Source organism: Oryctolagus cuniculus, chromosome X (assembly GCF_964237555.1).
Source record: "Oryctolagus cuniculus chromosome X, mOryCun1.1, whole genome shotgun sequence".
NCBI lineage: Eukaryota > Metazoa > Chordata > Mammalia > Lagomorpha > Leporidae > Oryctolagus > Oryctolagus cuniculus.
Window position 1 is genome coordinate 111,394,554 of NC_091453.1, and position 22,862 is coordinate 111,417,415.

At 40.7% G+C, this 22,862-nt stretch overlaps 1 protein-coding gene across 1 annotated transcript in view; it reads right to left on the reverse strand.

Annotated features, from left to right (window-relative positions):
- Positions 1-22,862, reverse strand: part of GPC3 (glypican 3) — a 455,320-nt gene that overhangs the window by 217,649 nt on the left and 214,809 nt on the right. The window contains exon 3 of the mRNA XM_002720303.5: positions 7,641-8,335. Within this exon, the coding sequence (XP_002720349.1) occupies positions 7,641-8,335 (695 nt within the window). The remainder of the gene's footprint in view (positions 1-7,640; positions 8,336-22,862) is intronic.

Here is a 22,862-nt window from a genome sequence, read left to right on the forward strand (position 1 = left end):
GAGGGAGAGGGAGAGAGAAAGACTCCCAGACGGCTGGGATGGCCAGGGCTGGGCCAGGATGAAGCCAGGAGTCTGGAAATCCATCTGGGTCTCCCATGAGGGTTGCAGGGACCCAAGCACTTAGGCCATCTGCTGCTGCTTTCCCAGGTACATTAGCAGGGAGCTGGATCGGAAGTGGAACAGCCAGGGCATGTACTGGTGCCCATAGGGGGTGCCAGGGACACAGGGACACTTAACCCCTTGCAACACAACGTTGCCCCCTCTTTTGTATTTTTTTAAAGTATCTTTCCTCCACAAAATCATGAAAGCTGCTTGGCTGCTTGCATAGTGAATTGAAAAAATGGACAGCAGCCTGTAAACATTTTTGTCTTTCCAGAAATGGATCTCACATACACAATGTCACTCCCTGCAGTTCTAGATGCAGACCTGAGACACTAATTAGGTAGTGAGCCATTTACTTGTTCTTATCACTTTCCAATCACTTGGTACTGAAAGCAGCATGCATGAATTCAGACAAGGTATCTCTATCTGAGACTAAAAAATGAAAGCCCAAGGTGATAGCACAAGGAGAAAGACACTGACATTCTGACACCTGAGAAATAACCTCGGCCTTCAAAAGCGGAGAGGAAGGTGAGGCTAATCTTGGAAATTCTGATGAGTTATAGTCACTCACGCTGACAGCCAAATATAAGAATTTGATAGAGTGAATTATTATTGAGCATCAACAGAGAATTTTCCCCAGAGCTTCCTAGCACACCTAAATAAATACTGTCTTTGGCGCTATCTTCAGAAATCCTAGCAAAGGAAATGGATGTACCTGGATACCACAGTATGTTAGGTTCGCACTAGGCAATGTTAACTAAACAAAGTCTATATCAGAGATCTGGATGTCCTCTGAATGTCTGGAATCAAAGGCAGATGCATTTAAAAAAAATAAACACCGTATCAGTCCAATGAGCAGATACTCAACACTGCAACTAGAAGATAACCTATTCTTCACCATCGGCTCTGCTCGCATCGCTTCTCGGCAAAGTCAGCCGCCTGCGCGACTGCATCTTCCATCACCTGCACAAACATCCCCCTCACCTAAAAACTACTCGGTGCCTTTAAGTGTTACGAAGATGAAAAATCTTCATGGTTTTTAGTACTTCACGGGGAAATACTAGAGCAAAAGTCTCTAAGGAGGGAGAATGAATTCAAAAACTGATCATGCAGCTGGAAAAACAGGAGGGAGTAATACAGGATATTAAATAACACAATAAAAATCTATTTAGCTCGTGTTTGGGGAATGAAGATTCTGGTGGAGAGAGAGTGGGACTATATGAGAGAGGAGAGCAATATAGAGTAATGGTTAAGAGCATGAGCTTGGGAGTCAGAGCCGAATTTGAGTGCTAGGTCTGCCATCTACTAACCCAGCAATCTCTGACAGCAGCGACAGAATCGTGGTCCCCTTTCCACTCCCTGCAACCCTCAGTGTCCATCATAGTGCCTCCACAATTAGATGCTCAACAGATGTTCCAGTAAATGAATACTCTTTCAGATAGTGCTAAAATGAACTTCACAATGAAGAAAAAAATGGAGAGAGAGTGGAGGTAGAAAAGGGTGCAATTTTGCAAAAACATTAAGTGAAGCATATAACAAGACAAGATAATGAAACTCTGAGAGGAAGCACTAATGTTGAGAAATGCTGAGATCTGTCTTCCCCCCCTCTCTCTGTAACTCTGCCTTTCAAATAAATCTTTTAAGAAATAAATGCATGAATTATACAAGAAACGTGAACTAGGTATGCACATAGTACATACATTGGGATATGGCAGCGCCAATCAATACAGTTTTTGGAATAGCAAGTTATACTTTATTGTTTTAAAGATTTATTTATTTTGAAAGAGAGAGAGACAGAGGGAGAGACAGAGAGAGAGACAGAAGAGACAGAGGGAGAGACAAAGGGAGAGACAGAGACAGAGGGAAAGACAGAGACAGAGGCAGAGGCAGAGGCAGGGGAGAGGGAGAAAGGACATTAATCTTCCATCTACTGGTTGTCTTCCCAGATGGTTGCAATGGTCAGGGCTCGGCCAGGCTGAAGCCAGGAGTCAGGATCTTAATCCAGGTCTCCCATGTGTGTGCAGGGGCCCAAACACTTGGGTGATTTTCCACTGCTTTTTCCAAAGTCATTACCAGGAAGCTGATCTGGGGTGGAGCAGCCAGGACTGGAACTGTTGCCATATGGGATTCCAGTGTCACAGGCTACCTGCTACACCACAATGCCAGCCTCCAGTAGTTATATTTTAAAAAGAAGCAGTAGTATTCACAATGCAGAAAACATATGTATTGGAAACTGTATGTATCTGTAGTTGCTTCAAGGTATAAGATGTGAAATTGAATAATGTACACATAAACTAATGGTATTTTCACCTAAGTACTATTAAAGTTCCACTCAATTCTCACTTGCAGCCAACATATTTATCCCAGTTTGAAAATGTATATGAAGAATCAAAATGGATCTATTTACAATCCCTCATTAATATTTTCTTGGACTTTTCAGTACAAAATTTCTTTCCTTCCTTCCTCTTCCCTCCTACACACACATGCACGTGCACACACACACATTTTCACACACTACTCCTATTCACTTTCTTTGGATTAAAATGTATTACAAGATCTTGACACTTAAAAATAATTTTAAGAAATCCCCATTGTCCATTTGGAACTTGGAACAGCATGAAAGAATTCTGGAATGACTTTAGCAAGTATTTGTCATGTTCCTGAACCCATCATTTCATTTAATCCCCTTATATCACACCCATTTTACAGATCAAGAATTAGAGATTGGGGCTGGCATTGTGGCAGGTTAAGCCACTGCCTGCAATGCCAACACCCCATATGAGTGCTGGTTCACATCCCTGCTGCTCTACTTCCAATCCAGCTCCCTGCTAATGACCTGGGAATGCAGTGGAAGATGGCCCAGGTACTTGGGCCCTACTACCCATGTGGGAAACCTGAATGAAATTCCAGGCTCCTGGCTTCAGCCTGGCCCAGTCCCAGCCCTTGTAGCCATATGGGGAGTTAAACAGCAAATAGTAGATCTCTCTGTCTTTCCCTCCCTCTCTGTAACTCTGCCTTTCAAATTAATTAATTAATTTAAAAAAAGATTTTGAGGGGCCGGGATAGTGGCATAGCAGGTAAAGCCACTGCCTGTGACACCGGAATTCCATATGGGCACCAGACTATGTCCCGGCTGTTCAACTTCTGATCCAGCTCCTGCTAATGCACCTGGGAAAGGCAGCAGAAGATGGTCCAAGTGCTTGGGCCCCTGCCACCCATGTGCAAGACCTGGATGAAGCTTCTGGCTCGTGGCTTCAGCCTGCCCCAGTATTGGCCATTGTGGTCACCTGGGGGAATGAACCAGCAGATGGAAGATCCCTCTCTCTCTGCAACTCTGACCTACAAATAAATCTTTAAAAAAATTTATATCACTTTGTTCCTAATTCTGTATATATGAGATACATGAAACTTGTATAACAAATAAAATTTTAAAAAATAACAAAAAAGAAAGAAAAAAAAAAGAGTCTGAGGTCCTATGTTTCCACTACCAACCAGTGGAATTTAGGCCATTCACTCCCAATCTCTGGCCCTTATTTTCTTTATCTTCCAAACAAGGAAAATGGATTTTCTCTCAAGGAAACATGAGAATCAACTGTGGCACTTTGTAAATGACAGATTCTCTCGTCTCCCCACAAACCTGTGTACCAGAATCTGCTGGGTACACTCAGGAATCTGTTTAACAAGTTGCTCTGATAATGATGATGATGATGATGAGCCAAATTTGGGAACTGTAAGCTTACCACCTGCAGGTGGACTACCAGCAACAACGCCCCAACATTCACACTTAGTAGCCTGCAGTAGTGAGAACGACCCTAGGGGGAAGTAAGGCACTAACAAATCGTAGATGTAAACATGTAACAGTGCACAGCTACTAAGAAGATCATAAGGGCCTTCAAAATCTGATGTGGATGGTAGTCACCAAAACAAACAGGCAGCATCCCCGAGTGACAGTGACCTCAAAGCACATCTTCTAACTCGCTAAAAGGGCTCTGCCAACAGAGCTCAGAAGGACATATTTTTCCAAGAAGTCGCTGACTCAAACTAAACCACAAGTGCAACTGCCTGGCAGGGTTTTCATGTTTTACCACAACAGGAAGGTGAGGGTGCTACAGCAGAATCTCATTAAAGCTTTAGTTTTAAATCAGCTTTTGCTTTGGGGCATTCTGTGGCTTTGTTAACATAAACAGAGTTGTTCAGTCTACTCAGCACCCCCATAAATGGCTCAGCCCCTTTCGGGCCCATACAGAATATACGCAGGGTCGCACCTTGCCCATGATCCTCCCCCCCTTCCCCCACCATTTCGTACATATTACTTAGACTCGGTGATCATAAAACAGGAACAAGGCAGAGTTGACATATGCTTTCTGGTTTAGCTCAGGCATTCCCTGGGGGTGGCAGACTCACACTCTCATAAGCAGCTGGGAGCTGGGAGCAATCAGGCCCTTAATGGCCAAAACAGAAAGGGACTGCATCACTGAGCACCTCTTGACAGCCAAGGCCCTTTCTTCCTGAATGATAATGACATGAGATGCACTCCCCTTGCACAAATGCAAGTGTGCTGTGCAGGCAAGTGCATGCACACACATACCTAAGAGGTAGCAGGTTCAGAAACCTAAAGATTCAATTTATTTCAGCTCACTCTGTCTTTGCAAAAATTCTCATGAAACCTGTAGAGCAAAAGTCTGGAAAGGTCTAATGGGGGACAGACAGGTAGGGCAGAAAGATGATTAGATTGCAGCAGAAGAACACCCTGGTTTCTACTTCTGGCACTCCCATTAATTACAGCACTTTGGGCAAGCCTCCCTGAACTTTATTTTTTCATTTGAAAATCAGTGGGATTGGGCTAGCTAATCTCTCACGGCCCTTCCGACATTCACATTGCAGTCAGAAGCTCGCCATGGTGAAATTTATTCAGTTACACATCTGTCTGCCAACCAGACTGTGACATTTTCAAGACTTAACTATGTCTTGGGTAGTTCTGAATAGCCAGCACCTCATAAAGTGCCATGCACAAGCAGATGCCTAAAAAATGTTTACCAAATAAACCATCATGCCTAACACCTGATCAGAGCTGTGCATTTAATTCCTTGCCAACTTCCCATCTGACTTTTTGGGTTTAAAAGCACCCAAGGAGGACACATGTTTTCAACACCAGTCATGTTGCTGCCAAGTAACAGATATGAGAGGCAATCTTTAAACACTCACAAATGCTGTCTTCAATATTGTCTCCTTATGTTTCCTCTTCCTGAAGACATTTCCTCACCTCTGCAACTCTTGCTTTGTGTCTGACACATAGTGGTTCATCAGTCAGTTTTTTTAAGTGAAGGAACACTGAATGTACTTTTTGTTTTTCTAATTCTGTGAGATTTACTTTTGCATAAGGTCCTAGAACCTGACCTCAAATTAAAAAGCAGTCAAGGGAATGATTAGCCCTTGGAGAAGACCATTGTTGGATAAAATATTTCTATTCATTTTATTATAAAATATTTTCTAAGCAAATGTATTTGAAACAGCTGAGACTGTGAACTGGGCAATTAGAGCAGTTCCCTAAGTAGCCAGGTCGAGGCTTGCATCATTTCTATCCTCTTTCCTAGTCGCATTCACTGAAGAAACCAATTACCCCTATCATTTTGAACAGCCAGAGTTTTCAGACAAGGCTCACTGGCCCAATCATCCCTCTGCATTCTGGATAAGCAACAGCTCAGAGCACACAGCAGCTGCACTGTTAAGGATGTGAGTCAACCAAGCCAAGCAAGCCTAGATTTGAATCCTAGCTCCTCCCACCTAAGTAGCTTTCCTATGGGCGGCAAAGTAGTTATTATGTGTAGAATGGGGACTTTATGAGGTCCTATCTCATGGTTACTGTGAAATAGTGTTATGTGAACTAGCCAGCAGAGCAACTGAGGGGCAGTAGGAGCTCAACAAAGTACCTCCTCGTACAAAGCTAGCAAGATTCAGGAATCAGTCACTATCTCAGGGGGATCTGGCTCCTGGCCCTCGGCTGTATGTTCTGATCTGCAGTGGAAGAGGGTGCCGAGAAAACTTGTAGGTCTCTAATAATGTGTGACAGAAACCAAGCTGCCCCACTTACAGAACTGCCCCTCCCGCATCACAAATCCCATCAGGTCTACAGTGGTTTAATCATGTGTGCAAACACAACCATTAGGGAACATGCATGTTTTGCCTTGCTTATGTTCTTGTGTAGATTTACTTAGTGGGTTCTAGATGCGTATCCAGTGCTCAGAATCATTACTCAAGGGGCCAGCACTGTGGCATAGAAGGTTAAACCTCCACCTGCAGTGCCGGCATCCCACATGGGTGCTGGTTAGAGTCTGGCTGCTCCACTTCCAAGCCAGCTTGCTGATAATGCACCTGCGAAAGCAGTGGAAGATGCCTAAGTACTTGGGCCCCTGTACCCACGTGGGAGACCTGGAGAAAGCTCTTGGCTTTGGCCTGGCCCAGCCCTGGCCATTGCAGCTATTTGGGGAGTGAGCCAGTGGATGAAAATTCATTCTCTCTCTCTCTCTCTCTCTCTCTTTCTCTTTCTGCCTTTCAAATAAATAAAAGTATTTTTAATAAAGTCATTACTCAAAAGGCTCATGTGATAAACACGATTAAGAGCACATGCGTGAAATCAGAATCAGAAAAATCCATGATAACTAAATTACAGGCAGACCTGATCAGTTTCTGAATTCTGACTCTTCTACTTACTATACCTGGGCAAGTCGTAATTTCACCCAGTTCAGTTTCCTCATTTATAAAATGGAGATAATAGCTCCAACCTCATAGGGTTGTTATGAGGATTATGATAACAGACAATAATGGTAACAGTAGCTAACATTTACTGAAGACTTACCACGTGCCAGACACACATTAACGGCTTTAACACATTCCTCTTAAGAAAAAAAATCTTTTAAAAGTTTATTGGTTTATTTATTTATGTGAAAGAGTGACAGAGGGGGAGACACAGAGAGAAAGAGACCTTCCATCCACTGGTTCACTCCCTCAAATGCCTGCAACATCCAGAAATAGGCCAGGCTGAAGCCAGCGGCCCAGAACTCCATCCAGGTATTCCACATGGGTGGCAGGAACTCATCATCTGCTGCCTCCCAGGAGCATTAGCAGGAAGCTGGATTGGAAGCAGAATAGTCTAGACTCAAAACCAGCACTCCAATATGGAATGTGGACATCCCAAGTGGTGGCTTAACTCACTGAGCCACAATGCCCATCCCCAAGTAGAAAATATTTTATCTATATTTTACAAATCATAAAAATGAAGCTCATAAAGCTAAAATGACTCTCCCCTTGCTGTTCCACAGCAAGGAAATAGGCGGAATTTAAATTCAAAGCCAGGTTTTTTGAGTTTCTAGCCTGTACTCTAATGTTCTGTCCAGCTCTGCGAGTTCATTCAGTCTATCCATCATCCATGCCTACTCCTAATTTTTGTTTTCATTTTTCTCCAGCAATACCTGTTGCTGGCCAGCCTACCCCACCCTAATAAAGCCAAATTACTCTGACAGCTGTAGACTGGTACTCACGGTGGTAGTCAGCTTTCCTCCATTTTTCTGGACATACTGGATGGAGTCATGGATTGTCGAAAAGAGACCAAGCAGTACATTCTCCATGTCATAGATTCTGTACATGCCATTCACAAGTTCTTCGAGAGACAGGATGTATTCTCTCCAGTACTTGTCAATCTCCACCACCCCTGCCATACAGCCTTGCATGACCACATTGCAATAGCCACCACAAGGCTTCACCATCATCAGTCCCTGGCAGTAAGAGCAGTACCACATTCTGGTGAGCATTCGGCCACAGTCCTTACTGAACTTGAGGTGATCGGTTGTGTTGATCACTTCGATTCCAAGATTCAGGGCCTGAAGGAAGATCCTAGTGACCTGCAGTGACTTGGAAACCTGGGTCATAATCAGCTTAGGGAAGTTACCGAACACTTTCAGGTCACGTCTTGCTCCTCGGAGGCACTCGTTGATGTCAAAGGCTGACTCGGGCAGACCGGGGTTCATTAGCTGGGTATAGATGACCGGAAACAGGCTGTCAAACAATTCATTGACCATGTCATCCACGTTGATGTCAGAACCCAGGATGTAGAGTGACACATCTGTGAAAAATTCACCCACAAACTCAAAAGCTTGTGGAGTCAGGGTCGGGTAGTTATTCTTGAACATGGCGTTGGTGTAGTTCTTGGCATGGCGAACAACAATTTCAAAGGCCTCTGTAAGAAGAGATACAAAAATGACCACAAATTAAAGCACGAAAAGCCATGGTATAATTGAATTTGAGATTTCTCTATTGCTGTGGTGATTAAGGCCCCATTTGCCTTAAATAATTGACTCACATTCAATTCTGGCATTGCTTTTACTCCTGCAATTGTTTGCTCCTATAAATCAATTTTCCTTTATGAACATGAAGCCCAAACCATGATGTGCACATAAATTCTTAAACACACAAATTACATTTCAAATGACAAAAGCCAGGATTCAGTTAACATTTCAGCCTTTCATGAAAATATTGATTAAAAATTGGCTAAATAAGAAGTTATTTCTCTTTCTCTCATTGATTTATTCAGCTAAAAAGAAACTGCATTTCACGACATTTCATTGTTAGACAGAGATAAATATTTGACAACAAACTATATACTGTATAAACTCGCATGACAACCTAAGCCTGTTCAGCCCCAGAGGAGAGGCAAGTCCTTAGCCAAGAATAAAAGCTATCATGAATTTAATCATTTCAGTAGATTTTCTCCAGGAAAGTTTAAAGGGAGCTATAGGACAGATTGCCAGACCTAGAAATGGAATTTATCCACCAAATGGGTATCTGGACAGAAAAGACAATCCATGCACTTATCTATACATCTGATATTGAAAATAACACCTCTACTATTTACAGGTGAACATCTGGAAGGGTAACCACTAAGGTTCTTTGGTAAGTTTAGTTTCCACGTGGCTCAGAAGCCTTATCTACTCTGCAGAGACCACAAATTCATGATTACATCTGCCGCCCCAACCCCTTGGCATAAGGCCCAATCAATGTCACTGGTTTGAGAGAGAAAGTGGTAATGCCACCATCTCATTTTCTCTAAACTGAAACATTCCAGGCACAAATTATCACAAATAATAAAAGAGTTGCACATTTATATTAGAGAAGGAAATTCAACCACAATAGGCTTTTCAATAAATAAAACAGAGCTCAGAAACAAACAAAAATAATCCATTTTCCCAAGATATTTAAAATTAATTTAGTATTGTCTTTCATTTCCTTCCAAAGTGCAAAAGTCCATGACAGATGTACTCCAAATGATGCCAATTCATGAGCCTTGAACAATCAAATTATTACTACTTTCAGACTCCTAGAGAGACTGTACTCCAACAGTGTCTTGGGATCACTTAGTCCAACATTTCAGTCATTTACGGCAGAAATAGGCCCAAGGTTGTGCCATCACCATCTGCCCCTGACCCCTCACAAGGTGGAACATGCTCCCTACATTCTCCCCTTGGGCTTCTGACATGCCCTGCAATGCTGAACAGATGCCAGTGCAATTCTAATGGGCTTCCAAGCCCATTTGAGAAAACAATGAATTTAAAATAAATAGACCTTATCTTTCCACGAAGGTTTTTGAGAATACGTGTTTTGGCTATCGGTCTCAGGGCAGCTAGCATGTAACCATCCCTGGAAGAAACTAGTTTGTGTTGATTACACTTGCTTTGTCCCTGGGCAACAATCTCCATTTCCACCATTTGATCTATGTTTGTTTGTTAGTATGGTTTATTATATGGTTATTATTACTTATTATTATATGGCTATTATTATAACAATGTTCCTAAGCCCACAAACTATTTTATTCTCAATACTTAAAATCTATAAGTTAGATGAAGTCAAGAGATCACGTAGCCCAAAGCAAGACAGTCACCAAATTATTTAAAATCAACAGAAATGTGGAGATTTAAAACTACTTATTCATGTTAATTTCAGCCAGCAATTACTTACTTTATACTAGACTCTGTGCTAGGTTCCAAGGGTACATAAGTGCTGGGTGAATGGAGATAAATGATACATCATCCTTTTCTTAGAACTATTTACAAGCTGAATGGCTTATAGTTTATAAAACATCCCCAAGTATATCACGACACCTATATTTTACATCAATGTTTTAAATTAGATGCCGAAATTTCCATTTTATAGATGATGAACCTGAGGCTTGACAGAGTTAAAACAGTTTCCTAGTGTCACACAGCTACAGAATAGAAGAATCAATACAAACTTGGGTCGCTCAGTGATGGTTATACTTTAGATGGCCTCAGACACATATTCTCAAAAGCTTCATATAAAGTTAAGTTCTATTTTAAACTCATTATTTTCCCATTGGCCTCCCCTCTCCTAGTGGAAATATACTGGAAGAAACTACAGCCTATAGACCTGCAAACCAAAGTCACCCAGCTTGGCCCTGGGGCTAGTATGAAGCAAGGAAACGGAAAAGACTGCTTCACGGATGATACCCCTGTAGATCTTAATCACCCAGACCACAAAAAATGAATTCTCTACAAGGTGAGTTTTATATCAATTACAGAGTGGATTTGTTCTCCAATCTGCAAGACATATGACATGGTAATCCCATAGATTGTGTTGCCCTATTTTTTTTTAAAGTTTCTGTTACTAAACTGCTGGATCAATATAAAAAGAAAATTAGAGAAGATCACAAAGTCTTCTGCAGAGAGAACAACAATGCATATACAGAGGGAAAGGGCTAGGGGTTCATATCAAACCTCAAGTTCACATGTGCTCCCTGCTCCAACTTCCATAGCTTAGAATTCACGTAGCATGTCTCTGTGTTTTTCCCCCATGCCCTTACTTCTATATCAGATCAAACCATGACTACAACAGATCAAACCATGACTGCTCAAGCAAAGGCTCCTAGGTGAAAAGTGGTGTTCAGTTTTTCTTGGCAACTTGAGATTTCATGAAATGAAATCGAGGGTGAGAATTACTGAAAAGAAGTTCAGTCCATTGATATTTTTTTTTTGGTCAGATAATAATGTATACTTCAGCTTGGGGAGGTTTTCCTCTGTCTCTTTTCTAGGAAGATGTCAAGAGTTATGCCCGGGGGGGAAATGCAGCAAACAATGTAACATCAGAGTTATCATGAAAAAGTTCACACTGAATAGAATATACTCTAACTTTCTACAATATATAGAAAGATGCATGAAAATAGATCTAATAAACTGAGTCACTGGAGTCCTAATATAACCAGGTTCCTTGATTTCCAGATGACCCCTGGCCACCACTATTTGGACCCCCTCTAGTGTTGTCAATGTCTTCCCTTCAGTTATGGTGCTCACAAAGGGACACAGTTCTGCAGATGTAGTTTGATAGGCAGACTGCACACTCAGGCTATTCCCTGTCTTTCAATGGTTCAACCATTTCTACTACCCCAGTGCATACAGCCTATTACTGTAGCAAAATGACAGTCCTTAGAATTTGGTGCTGGTATTCCTGTATTTAGATCCTGAGGGAAGGAAAATGAGCTTCTATGGACCATGTCAGCAGTAGGGTGGGTATTAGAAAAAGAGGAGAGTATACTTGCAGTTCGAAGAAGAGAGCAATAAATGAACCATGAAATCTTTTTCAAGTAATTTAGAGTAAGAGAATCCTTATAGAAGTAGGTTAATTTTTTTTTGTAGCAGCTTTTTTTTTTTCTGCACAATAAGAAGGGCAAATAGTTGAAAAGAAGCAGAATAATTGCCCCAGAATGGGTTAGACTCAAAATGATCCTTGTTTTCAAACAGGAGTATTTTAATGGAAAAGGAGAGAATAAGGTACCTGCAAGGTACACACCAGAATCCACGCTAAACTTGCTCATGTATGTCCTCTGATTGCACTTTAACATAATCTCATGTTTGGAATTACTTTTATAGGAATTACTTTTATGAGGAAACTGAGGCTCCGAGAGGTGAAGTGACTCATACAAGGTAATGTGTCTAATTAAATGTCAGGGCCTGAATAGGAATGTTGGTCAGTCTAATAGCGAAGTCCTTGCAAATGTAAAAACATGCTTCAGCCTTGACAGCTGGATGCTGGGAGACTTCTGCTTCCAACTCTGGCATGTAAAGAACTTGGAAATCATCACTTCCATCCTCGACAGCAAGACAATAGCTGAACAAACCAAAAGTCAAATCATTCTTCCATTCATCAGGGTACAGATGTCAGTCAAAACATGCACCATGGAATTCAGAGGCATGCAATATAAAGAATCACAGCTGAGATCAACTTACCTGGAGCAGAAACCACGGGATCCATAAACTAGTATTTATCAACAATAATTTTCATCAATTGCTAGAGTAGCTTAAGAGTGAAAAATTCATGGGGGCCCAAGACTTATGGATTCCCTATACTTCCACGGGTTTTTACCACCCAAGTCCTCATAGTGAAGAGCCAAAAAAAAATTCCTTTCTTTTCAGGTGAGGGAGGGAAAAAAACTAATGATTTTGAAAACCACCATGAGCATTCTCCATAAAAAGGGCCTGCTGTTCAACGAAGGCACAACTTCACCAAAGCCTGATATGCTTGTGTGAAGGAAACTTCGGTAACTCCAGCCCTATCTCCAGCTTTCTTGTTCTACCTAACAGAAGAAAAGAACAGGGCTAAGAAAAGAACAGGGTTAAGAAAAACTTCAGAAGGTCACAGCCCAAGGTCTTAAGCCAAATACAATATTGAGATTAATCACAAGATTAGAGACAAATTCCACTTCCCGGTAGCTTAGTGCCATATCAATAGGTCCTAAGTATAATAATAGCAGATTACAACTGAGGGTGCTGCAAGACGCAGGCCTGCATTTTAGGAGAAGTTCCTAGGAAAACTCAAAAATAGGTAAGAAACAAGTAAATAAAAAGCACTAGAGGAAACTGAGGACTCTGGCACTTCCAGCTCTAACAAACATTACTTAGTCCAGCTCCTATGTGGATTAATATAAAACTTCACATTTCGAATTTGATCACTTCAAATTCCTATTACTCAGTATATCATGTCCTGATTTAAACAAACAATTACAGGCCATGTTAAAACTTAGGCAAGGAAACCACAGCCTAAAGACACAAAGATTACCAGATTCAGATGTGGCACAGATCTTGGAATGATCAGACAGTGAATTTAAAAAATAACCATGACTTTTATGGTAATAGTAGTAATGGAATAAGAATATGTAAGGAGAGATGGATAATTTAAACACAGAGATGGAGACTGTAATAAATATCTAAATGAAATGCTAGAAATCAAATATACTAAAACAGAAATGAAGCATGTCTTTTACAGGCTTATCAATTTACTAGATGTAACCAAAGAAAGAATCAGTGAGCTGGAGGATAATATCTGTAGAAACTCCCTAAACTGAAATGAGGAGAGAAAAAACAATGAAAAAATAAAAGGAAAACCAAAATGGATATCCTAGAATTGTGCGATAAGTTCCAAAGTAATAAAAATGTGTAATTATAATTCTAGAAACAGAATATTAACAGAAAAAAAATACTTGAAGATTTAATGGCCAAGGATTTTCTAAAATTTTTGATACTATCCATAGGTTCAGGAAGCTCAGAGAACAACCCACAGGATGAATACTAAAATATGTACTTCAACACATATCTTATTCAAACTGGAGGAAACCAAAGGCAAAGTCTTCAAAGAAACCAGAGGTGGAGAACATTTCTACAAGTTTTATTTATAACCCTCAAAACCAGAATCAATCAAAATATCCTTCAGTAGGATAAACAAACTGTGGTTAATCTCTACAATGGAACACTATTCAGCAATATACAGAAATGAGTTATCGACCCACCAACAGTCATGAAGAGACCTTACATGCCTACTTCTAAGCAAAAGAAGCTTGTATGAAAGGCTACATAGTGTATAATTCAACTATATGAAATATGGACCCTAAAAAGATCAATGATTTTTAGATTGATGAAACTGTTCTGTTATGATATGGTAACAGAGGACACAAGACATTATGCATTTGTCAATTTGCACTATTTAACACAAAGTAAACCTTAATGTATGCTATGAACTTAAGTTAATAATAACACATCAATACTGGCTCATTAATTATAACAAATGCACCACACTATTGCTAATAATGTTAATAACAGAGGAAACTGTGTGAAAGGGGAGAGGGAGCTTATAGGAACTTTGTGCATCTGAATGATTTTCTTTAAATTGAAAACTGTTCTAAACAAGCCTATTAATTTTTTATACACACACACAAAACCAAATCTTAGAAATTAATCCCTGCTAGAAATAGTGATTGGAACCACTGAAAAGTGTTAAGTCACTCATAGTATTTTTCCTGAATCTACTTTGACATTTCTCTCCTAAGTATGTAGTTTTAGCATAAAATACATGCCACGTGGCATCAATGTACTTTTAATTGGAAAAACCAACTGGAGAAAGTTAATAGATAAAAACACCCAAATAGGTAACACATTTCAATATTACTTTTGAATACTGAATGATTTTTTTAAAAAATAAGTCAAACAGAAACTACAAATTTAGGTTGCATGAAAATCCCCATTCTAAAAAAATAAATCATAAAGAATACACTAAAAGTATTGCTCCAGTGTCTGTTGGATTTTCCTGGCACTTCATGTTCCACATTAATTTATTCTAGAATTGATCACGTTTAGAAATCAGTCACTATTTTATTTTAACAGGCAGAGTTAGACAGTGAGAGAGAGAGAGACAGAGAGAAAGGTCTTCCTTCCGTTGGTTCACCCCCCAAATGGCCGCCACGGCCAGTGCACCGCGCTGATCCGAAGCCAGGAGCCAGGTGCTTCTCCTGGTCTCCCATGATGGTGCAGGGCCCAAGCACTTGGGCCATCCTCCACTGCACTCCCGGGCCACAGCAGAGAGCTGGACTGGAAGAGGAGCAACCGGGACAGAATCCAGCACCCTAACTGGGACTAGAACCCGGTGTGCTGGCACTGCAGGAGGATTAGCCTATTGAGCCGCGGTGCCGGCTGAAATCAGTCACTAATAAACTTAAGCCATTTATTTGAGCAGGTCCATGACCAGCCTATAAATGTATGTGTCTTGCATTTGAAATTTCACACACTTGGATGCTAAATACAAGGTACATAGATTGGAAACACACAAATGAATGAAATATACTTTTCATGAGCTATTACATATCAGTAAATAGATGATTGATACATTGATTGATTGATTGATTTCCCACAAAGGCTATTATAGACCACAGAGGACATTTAAAATTATTCATTCAATGAGTCCTCAGAAAGAAGTGAATATCTCTAACTACTAGAAAATTTATTGGTTTGCAATAGTTGACTGCCCTTTTGACACATTATCCTAATTTGTTCTTATCATTTATCCTCCACTAGTTTTTCTGAACAACTAGTTAGCTTTAACCTTCTGGACACTGTGATTCATAGATCTCATCTCTTTCCCCTCTTCACATTGATTAGAAGAAAGCTTGTAATCTTCGTCTACCAAGCATTAATAAACTTCAAGCCATGCGTTTTGCATCACAACTTTACTCCTGGCTCCATCTCACTTTCCTACCTGACTGTGCCTATGCATTTTAGTTGTACTGCCTCTTACTTTTACAATATATACTTTTGTAGAGCATTTTAAATTGCTTGGAGACAAGGCAGGATGTAAACAAACATGTAGGTAAAAAAAAATAAGGAAAAGAAAGAGAAAGGAGCTGTTATCTATCACTTGAAGACAAAATATCCTTTCAACAGTGTATTCTCATGAGTTTGAGTAGCAACTATTGCAATGCTGTATTCATAAATGGCCAGGACTCTCTCAAGGACTTGTTGGAAGCCCAATACTGTCTTCCCCAGTAGTTGTTAGGGTCCTTGGCTGAATATGTATTATGATTCTTCCAAAATCTTTTATCTTTTTATCCTTTTACCACATCTTGAAAATTTGCTACAAATATATATATAGCAACTTTAAAACTAGGTAGACCCTAATAAGGCTGGCTTTATCAAGGATCAGAATATGTCCGTTTTCTTCAAATTGGATTTAGGAACAGGGTACTCTTGAGAATCCATGAAAGTAGCTTAACAGAACAGTGTACAAGAACCCCAAATGACAACATGTTTGTAAAATAAATAAAGTTTATTTTAAAACAATTTATCTTGCAGAACCCACTAAGGTTTTTAAAATATATATACACACACATATATATATGTATATACATGTGTGTGTGTGTGTGTGTGTGTGTGTATATATATATATATATATATATTTGAAAGGCAGAGTTACACAGAGAGAAGGAGAGGCAGAGAGAGAGTTTTTCCATCCACTGGTTCACTCTCTAATTGGCCACAAAGGCCAGAGCTGTGCCAATCCAAAGCCAGGAGCCAGGAGCTTCCTCCAGGTCTCCCATGTGGGTACAGGATCCCAAGAACCTGGGCCATCCTCCACTGCTTTCCCAGGCCATAGCAGAGAGCCGGATTGGAAGTGGAGCAGCTGGGACTCAAACCAGTACCCATATGGGTGGGATGCCAGCATTGCAGATGGTGGCTTTATCCACTATGCCACAGTGCCAGCTCCGTCACTAAGGTTTAAAAACCCATTTTACTGTGGATACACCACGAATAATTCCAGTTCTTGTAAAATGATCTTTTGGGACAGCATTTTTCATGCCATCATCTCAGTGAGTTATTTCTGTTTTAAGACATGATCCTTAGTCTCTTCTCATTTTTTCTGTCTCCAAAACTTCATTTGAACTAGTCAGTTCTTGATTGATTGGAAATTACTTATAAAATGTATTTATTCATCCATATGCATCTTACTTGAATACCAGGGAGACAGAAAAGAGATCTTCCATCTGATGGTTCACTCTCCAAATGCCTGCAATAGCCAGGGCTTATTACTGAAGCAAACCACTAATGCAGAGTATAGATACAAGGAGAAAATCACATTTTCAATGAAACACACTCAACCGTCCAGACAGCAGTAACATATCCAGCTTGATGTGGTTAAAATGATAGTGGCTTTCATACAGTATAAATTGTGCCATCTCATGTGCAGTTCTTTGTAGACTTTGCTTGATTCTTCTGCAATGTCTCCTTTTGGTGTTGTACTTGATTTTTTTTACAAAAGATTTATTTATTTATTTGAAAGGCAGAGTTACGAAGAGGGAGGGAGGGAGGAAAAGAGGGAAAGAGAGGGAGGGAGGGGGGAGAAGAGGGAGGGAGAGGGAGAGGGAGAGAGGGAGGGGGAGGGGGAGGGGGAGGGGGAGGGAGAGAAGTCTTTCATCCTCTGGTTCACTCCCCAAACGGCCACAATGGCCAGAGCTGGGCCAATCCCATGTTAGGAGCCAGGAGCTTCTTCCAGGATTCCCAGATGGGTGCAGGGGCCCAAGGACTTGGGCCCTGTTCCACTGTTTTCCCAGGTGCATTATCAGGGAGCTGGATTGGAAGAGTAGCAGAGACACAAACTAGCACCCATATGGGATGCTGGCACTACAGGTGGTGGTTTTACCAGGTATGCCATAGCACTGGCCCCTTGAACCTGATTTTATTACTACCTTTCATCTGAACCCATTGGGGAGTGTGGGGATTATAGAGAGTTTGTCTTTGCTTTTTGTCCAAGAATCTCTTGATCTTGAAGGTCTTGTGAGAAGGTATGGAAAGGAATGGAATCAGGCACACTCACCATGATGGCAGAGGAAAGGAGAAAGCTAGTTCACTCCTGGTGCCAGCATTGTGGTGGAGCAGGTAGAGCCTCTGTGTACAGCACCGGCATCCCATATGGGTGCCAGTTCGAGTCCCAGCTGCTCTACTTTCCATCCAGCTCCCTGCTAATGCACCTAGGAAAGCAGTGGGAGATGACCCAAGTCCTTGGATCCTGCACTCACGTGGGAGAACCAGAGGAAGCTCCTGGCTCCTAGCTTCCAATTGGCCCAGCTCTGGCTGCTGCCGCCATTATTTGGAAAGTGAACCAGTGGATGGAGGGGCTCTCTCCCTCTGTTTCTGCCTCTCTGTAACTCTGCCTTTCAAATAATAAATAAATAAATAAATCTTAAAACAGAAAAAAAACCTAGTTCATTGTTTACAAAAGAAAGCCTGACATTATCCAATGAAATAAAGTTCTAACATCACTCAAGAATTACACTGACTAGTTAAAAGGATTCAAGAGCTCATCAAATCATTCCACATAATTAAAAACACTTCATAAAAAAACCCAACAGGTCTTTCTCCAAAGAGCTTATGCGGGAGGGAACAAGAATTACTCTAGACGGCCATCAAAAGAATTGCTTATGTTTTGGCTAGCCCAAAAAAATCTCTAAGACATATATTAAGTCCAGTTATTGTTTACTCAACTTGTGAAATTTTCTTTTATAGTTCATGACCATAATCCCATGAATCAAGGGTACAGTTTCTTGTCTTAACCATTTATTATTACTAACCATAACTTAGGAAACTAAAAATAGGCTTTTGAGGACAGATTGAAGGAAAGATTCTGCTTCATAATAAGTGAGTGGCTTCATTTAAAGATTTCCAAAGCAAACATTCTAGTAGTGATTTTATCTTAAAACAACCTAAATTTATTTTCAATATGTACTTAGTTATTCAAAAGAAAAAGCAATACAACTAGAGGAAATTTGTGTTCTTGTTAGGCCAATAAATGTGTGCATTTTATGCAGTCTTTCTCTGCTCTTCTTTCTCCCTTTAACCACTTAAACACTAAATTAGTATCCTAAGAAAGGTCAATTGTTGGTAGTTTATGGAACCATTGCTAGTGGAGATAATTGTGTTTGTAACCTGTTATTAAGGATTTCCACAGCACTTTGTATTTCTGCAACTGCTTCACAGTCAAAGCTTTAGTGACTATAAAAGCAACAGACTCCTCTTCCCCATGGTTACAGGAAGATGCATTTCCATCCTCTTCCCCTCACTAATGAGAAATACTAAATTTGAGTTGGCTTACAATTTATATATATACACACACAGACTCAGGAGGCCTTAACTGTTCATACACTCAACAAGTACTCACGGAACACTCATTGCAACAATTTTCTATTCACTTTTTTCATGATAGAGAGCCATGAGACTGTCTTCAAGATCTTGCAAAAGAGAGGTAGATCTAGCAGAAGAGATATTAAGTTCCAAAATTCTGGCCTACTGCTGACCTATCCAGCATTCTCGCAAGACTTGTGTGCAAGCCAAATTTCAACTTCTTTGCATCCAGATTATCAGAGCCCCCTGACATCATGTCAAGTTAGCAACCTTGACCACTAGCTAGAAAACTATCTAAAGACTATTTTGGAGGCTTAACTGTCTCATTAGATTGACTGCACTTATATAAAATACATTTTCCTTTAATATTTACCAAATGCACACTATCTGCTAGACTATAAATAAAAACATGTAAACAACATGGCCCTAGGCACAAAAGGCTTGCAACAGCCAGCTGTGATGAAATACCGGATGGCCTATCTCATTTGTAAAGAAAAAAATTTCATATATATATATATATATATGAAAGTACAGTTTATTCCAAAAATATCTTATAGTTTAAATAAATATGATATGCTGGGCAAGAAATCACCTTAAGCTACCCGTAAAACACCTCGGCATTTCAGATGTTGCACATCTCCTAATTTAATTCTCCTCCTCCTCCTCTGTCACAGCAAAGTGAGCATGTGTGTGTATGTGCACTGGGGCATGCAAGTGTGCCAACAGGAGCTAAGGGAAACATTATCCCAATTTCACAGATGAGGTAGCTGAAACTAAGAATGGCTCCAATCAGGTTGGTGTGTGGTGAATAGTGGCAGCAATAAAATATGGGACTACAGATTATCTGAGCTTTATTTCCCCATTTGGTCCATCTCCTTCAAGGGCAAACACTCTACTTAAAGTACTTAAAATGAGCTTTAGGAATACTAAAGAACCAGCATCCCTGCAGAATTTACCATCTGCCAAATGCCAGGCAGTGTTTCAAGCATTTTATGTGAATTAATTCACATCATTATCAGAACCACCCTATGAGGTAAGTATATTGTTTCTCCATTTTACCGGTTAGCATATTGAGACACAGAGAGGTTAAGTTGCAAAAGGTTATACAGCCAATAGGTTAGAAGAGCCAAAATTTGAATACAGGCAGTCTGAATTCAGAGCGTACCCACTAAATGACTATTCAGTGATGCCTAAAGGTCTGGGTAGCTTGTGTGTTTTTCTTTTTTGGTTTCCTTTTGGCTGAACTCTAAGTAAATGATTTTTCAGCTGTTTGGTTATCCTGAATCTACTGGATATTTCAGAAATCCTCAGTGTTGGTGAGATATGAAGAATAAGGCAAAAGTCTGAATGCATTCACCTACTTATGAGAATAATTCCCAAGAAATGTATTGCCTATAGTGCTTCCCAGTCACGATGAAATGGAAATTCTAAGAAAATAAGTTGAAAAGGTCAATACTGTGCGTTTCCTAGGGATTATTGATATGGGTATAAAATCTCAGAGGTCTCAGCTCTAACTATAAAACTACGGTATTTAATTAAAAATGTAGCCTTTGCACAAAGGCCAGCCCCTCCCTTGAGTCACAGTCCCTTCAAAGGATTACTGGCCGAGATGGGACCCAAGGGCTAGAATCCTGACAGGTTCCTGGGACTCAGTCTCCTGTAGGGTACCCTGGCACATGAAACACAGGAATGGTGAATGCTGGGGTACTCCTGAGGCTGGCATGATTAACTCAGAGGGAGAAAGCTGTGCAAATCACTCAACACTCCCTGGCAGCAGGAAAATACTTGGCAGGAAAAGAAGTACCACCCCAGGGACTCCCGCCAAATTCAATGGCAGGTGGGAAGGGGTGGCAGATAAGCAAAGGTCAACCATGTGGCTTTCCCCTAAGCTTGTCAAAAGGAGGGGATATTATACATTTAGCAAACTGCCCTTGTATTCTATAAACATGGAAAATTATTTTCCTCCACATTATAACTGAGGAGTGTGTGTGTGTGTTTGTGTGTGTGTGTGTGTGTGTGTGTGTGTGTGAGAGATGAGTCTATATGAGAGTATGGAGCTGGAGAAAGGGTAAATCTCCAGGATTAAGGCTACAACATGACAAATTGAGTCAGTTGGCAGAAAAAATACAACTCTGAAGTCTCTGGTGAAACTGGGCTGTTAGTTCCTGTCTCCTTCAATTTTCAAACAAGGTCACCGAGACACTACAGCAACACATGATCTGCAATTATGAATTGACTGCTGAAGAGTTGAAAATGCTGCATCCTATTCCAGTAGTGTGCACTATTTACAGGCAGAGTATCAAGCACCTAGAGTAAAGAATTCCTCTTCCAGGAAGAACTCAAGGGTAAGTAAAGGTGACTCTATGGACCATTACAAGAATCTAACTTTTCTTTCTTTTTCCAGCAGGTCTTCAACAATCTCTTTTTGAGATGTTCTTTCTTCATGGCCAAAGATCATTGTCCTGTACCTAAAACTACAGTGTACACATAACCTGAGCACTACCTATGATTACTGCCCTCCATACCGTCTTCACCCATGACACTTTTGGATACAGAACCAATTCTACTGACATCTAGAATGGTGAGGTGCTATAGCAATGGAGATGTCTGCACTCTCACATTCACTGTGGCATTATTCACAATAGCTAAGACATGGAAACAACCTAATTGTCCTTCCAAGTGTGAATGAAGGAAGGAAGTGTGGTACACATATATAATCGAACAGTAGCCAATTATTCAAAAGAAGGAAAATAATAAAAATAAGGACACTGGGGCCGGCGCCGTGGCTCACTAGGTTAATCCTCCGCCTGCAGCACGTGCATCCCATATGGGCGCCAGTTCTAGTCCCGGTTGCTCCTCTTCCAGTCCAGCTCCCTGCTGTGGCCCAGGAAGGCAGTGGAGGATGGCCCAAGTGCTTGGGCCCTACACCCGCATGGGAGACCAGGAAGAAGCACCTGGCTCCTGGCTTTGGATCGGCACAGTGCGTCGGCCGTGGCGGCCATTTGGGGGTGAACCAACGGAAAAGGAAGACCTTTTTCTCTGTCTCTCTCTCTCACTGTCTAACCCTATCTGTCAAATTTAAAAAAATGATACTCTGATGTTTATGATATCATTATGCTGAGTGAAATAAGCAAGAGCAGAATGACAAATACTTCAAGAAGCCACTGAGTGAGGAAATCTAAAGTAGTAGAGCCCAAAGTAGCAGAGAGTGCAATGCTGGTTTCCAGAGGCTAGAGGAGGGAGGGTGAAACAGGGAAGTATTAGTCGAAGGGTACAAAGGGTCAGGTACCCAAGGTAAGTCCCAGAGTTCTACTGCACAGCATACTGCCTGTAGTTAACCATACTGTCTATACTTAAAATGTTGCCAAGAGGGTAGGTTAATAAGTGTTCTTATGACAGAATATAATAAATTAAAAGGCTAGCAAGAAACTTTTGGAGTGGTTAGATATCTTCATGACATATATTATGGCTTCACAGCTTACTACTTACCTCAAAACCCATCCATTTATATATACTAAACATGTATAGCATTTTCTTTGACAATTATACATCAAAAATGGAGAAAGTAGTACCAAGTACCAGAGTGATCTAGCAGGCAAGTTACCCAATCTCTCCCAATCTGAATAAACTATTATTTGGCATCTCTTTACACCAAACCAGCTAAGTGCTAAGGCTAGGCTTCCTCCTGAATTCTGGTCTGCAGCAATTGTGAGGGGCTTTACCAGCTCGGAAGAGCCTTAAAACTTACTATTAATTCAC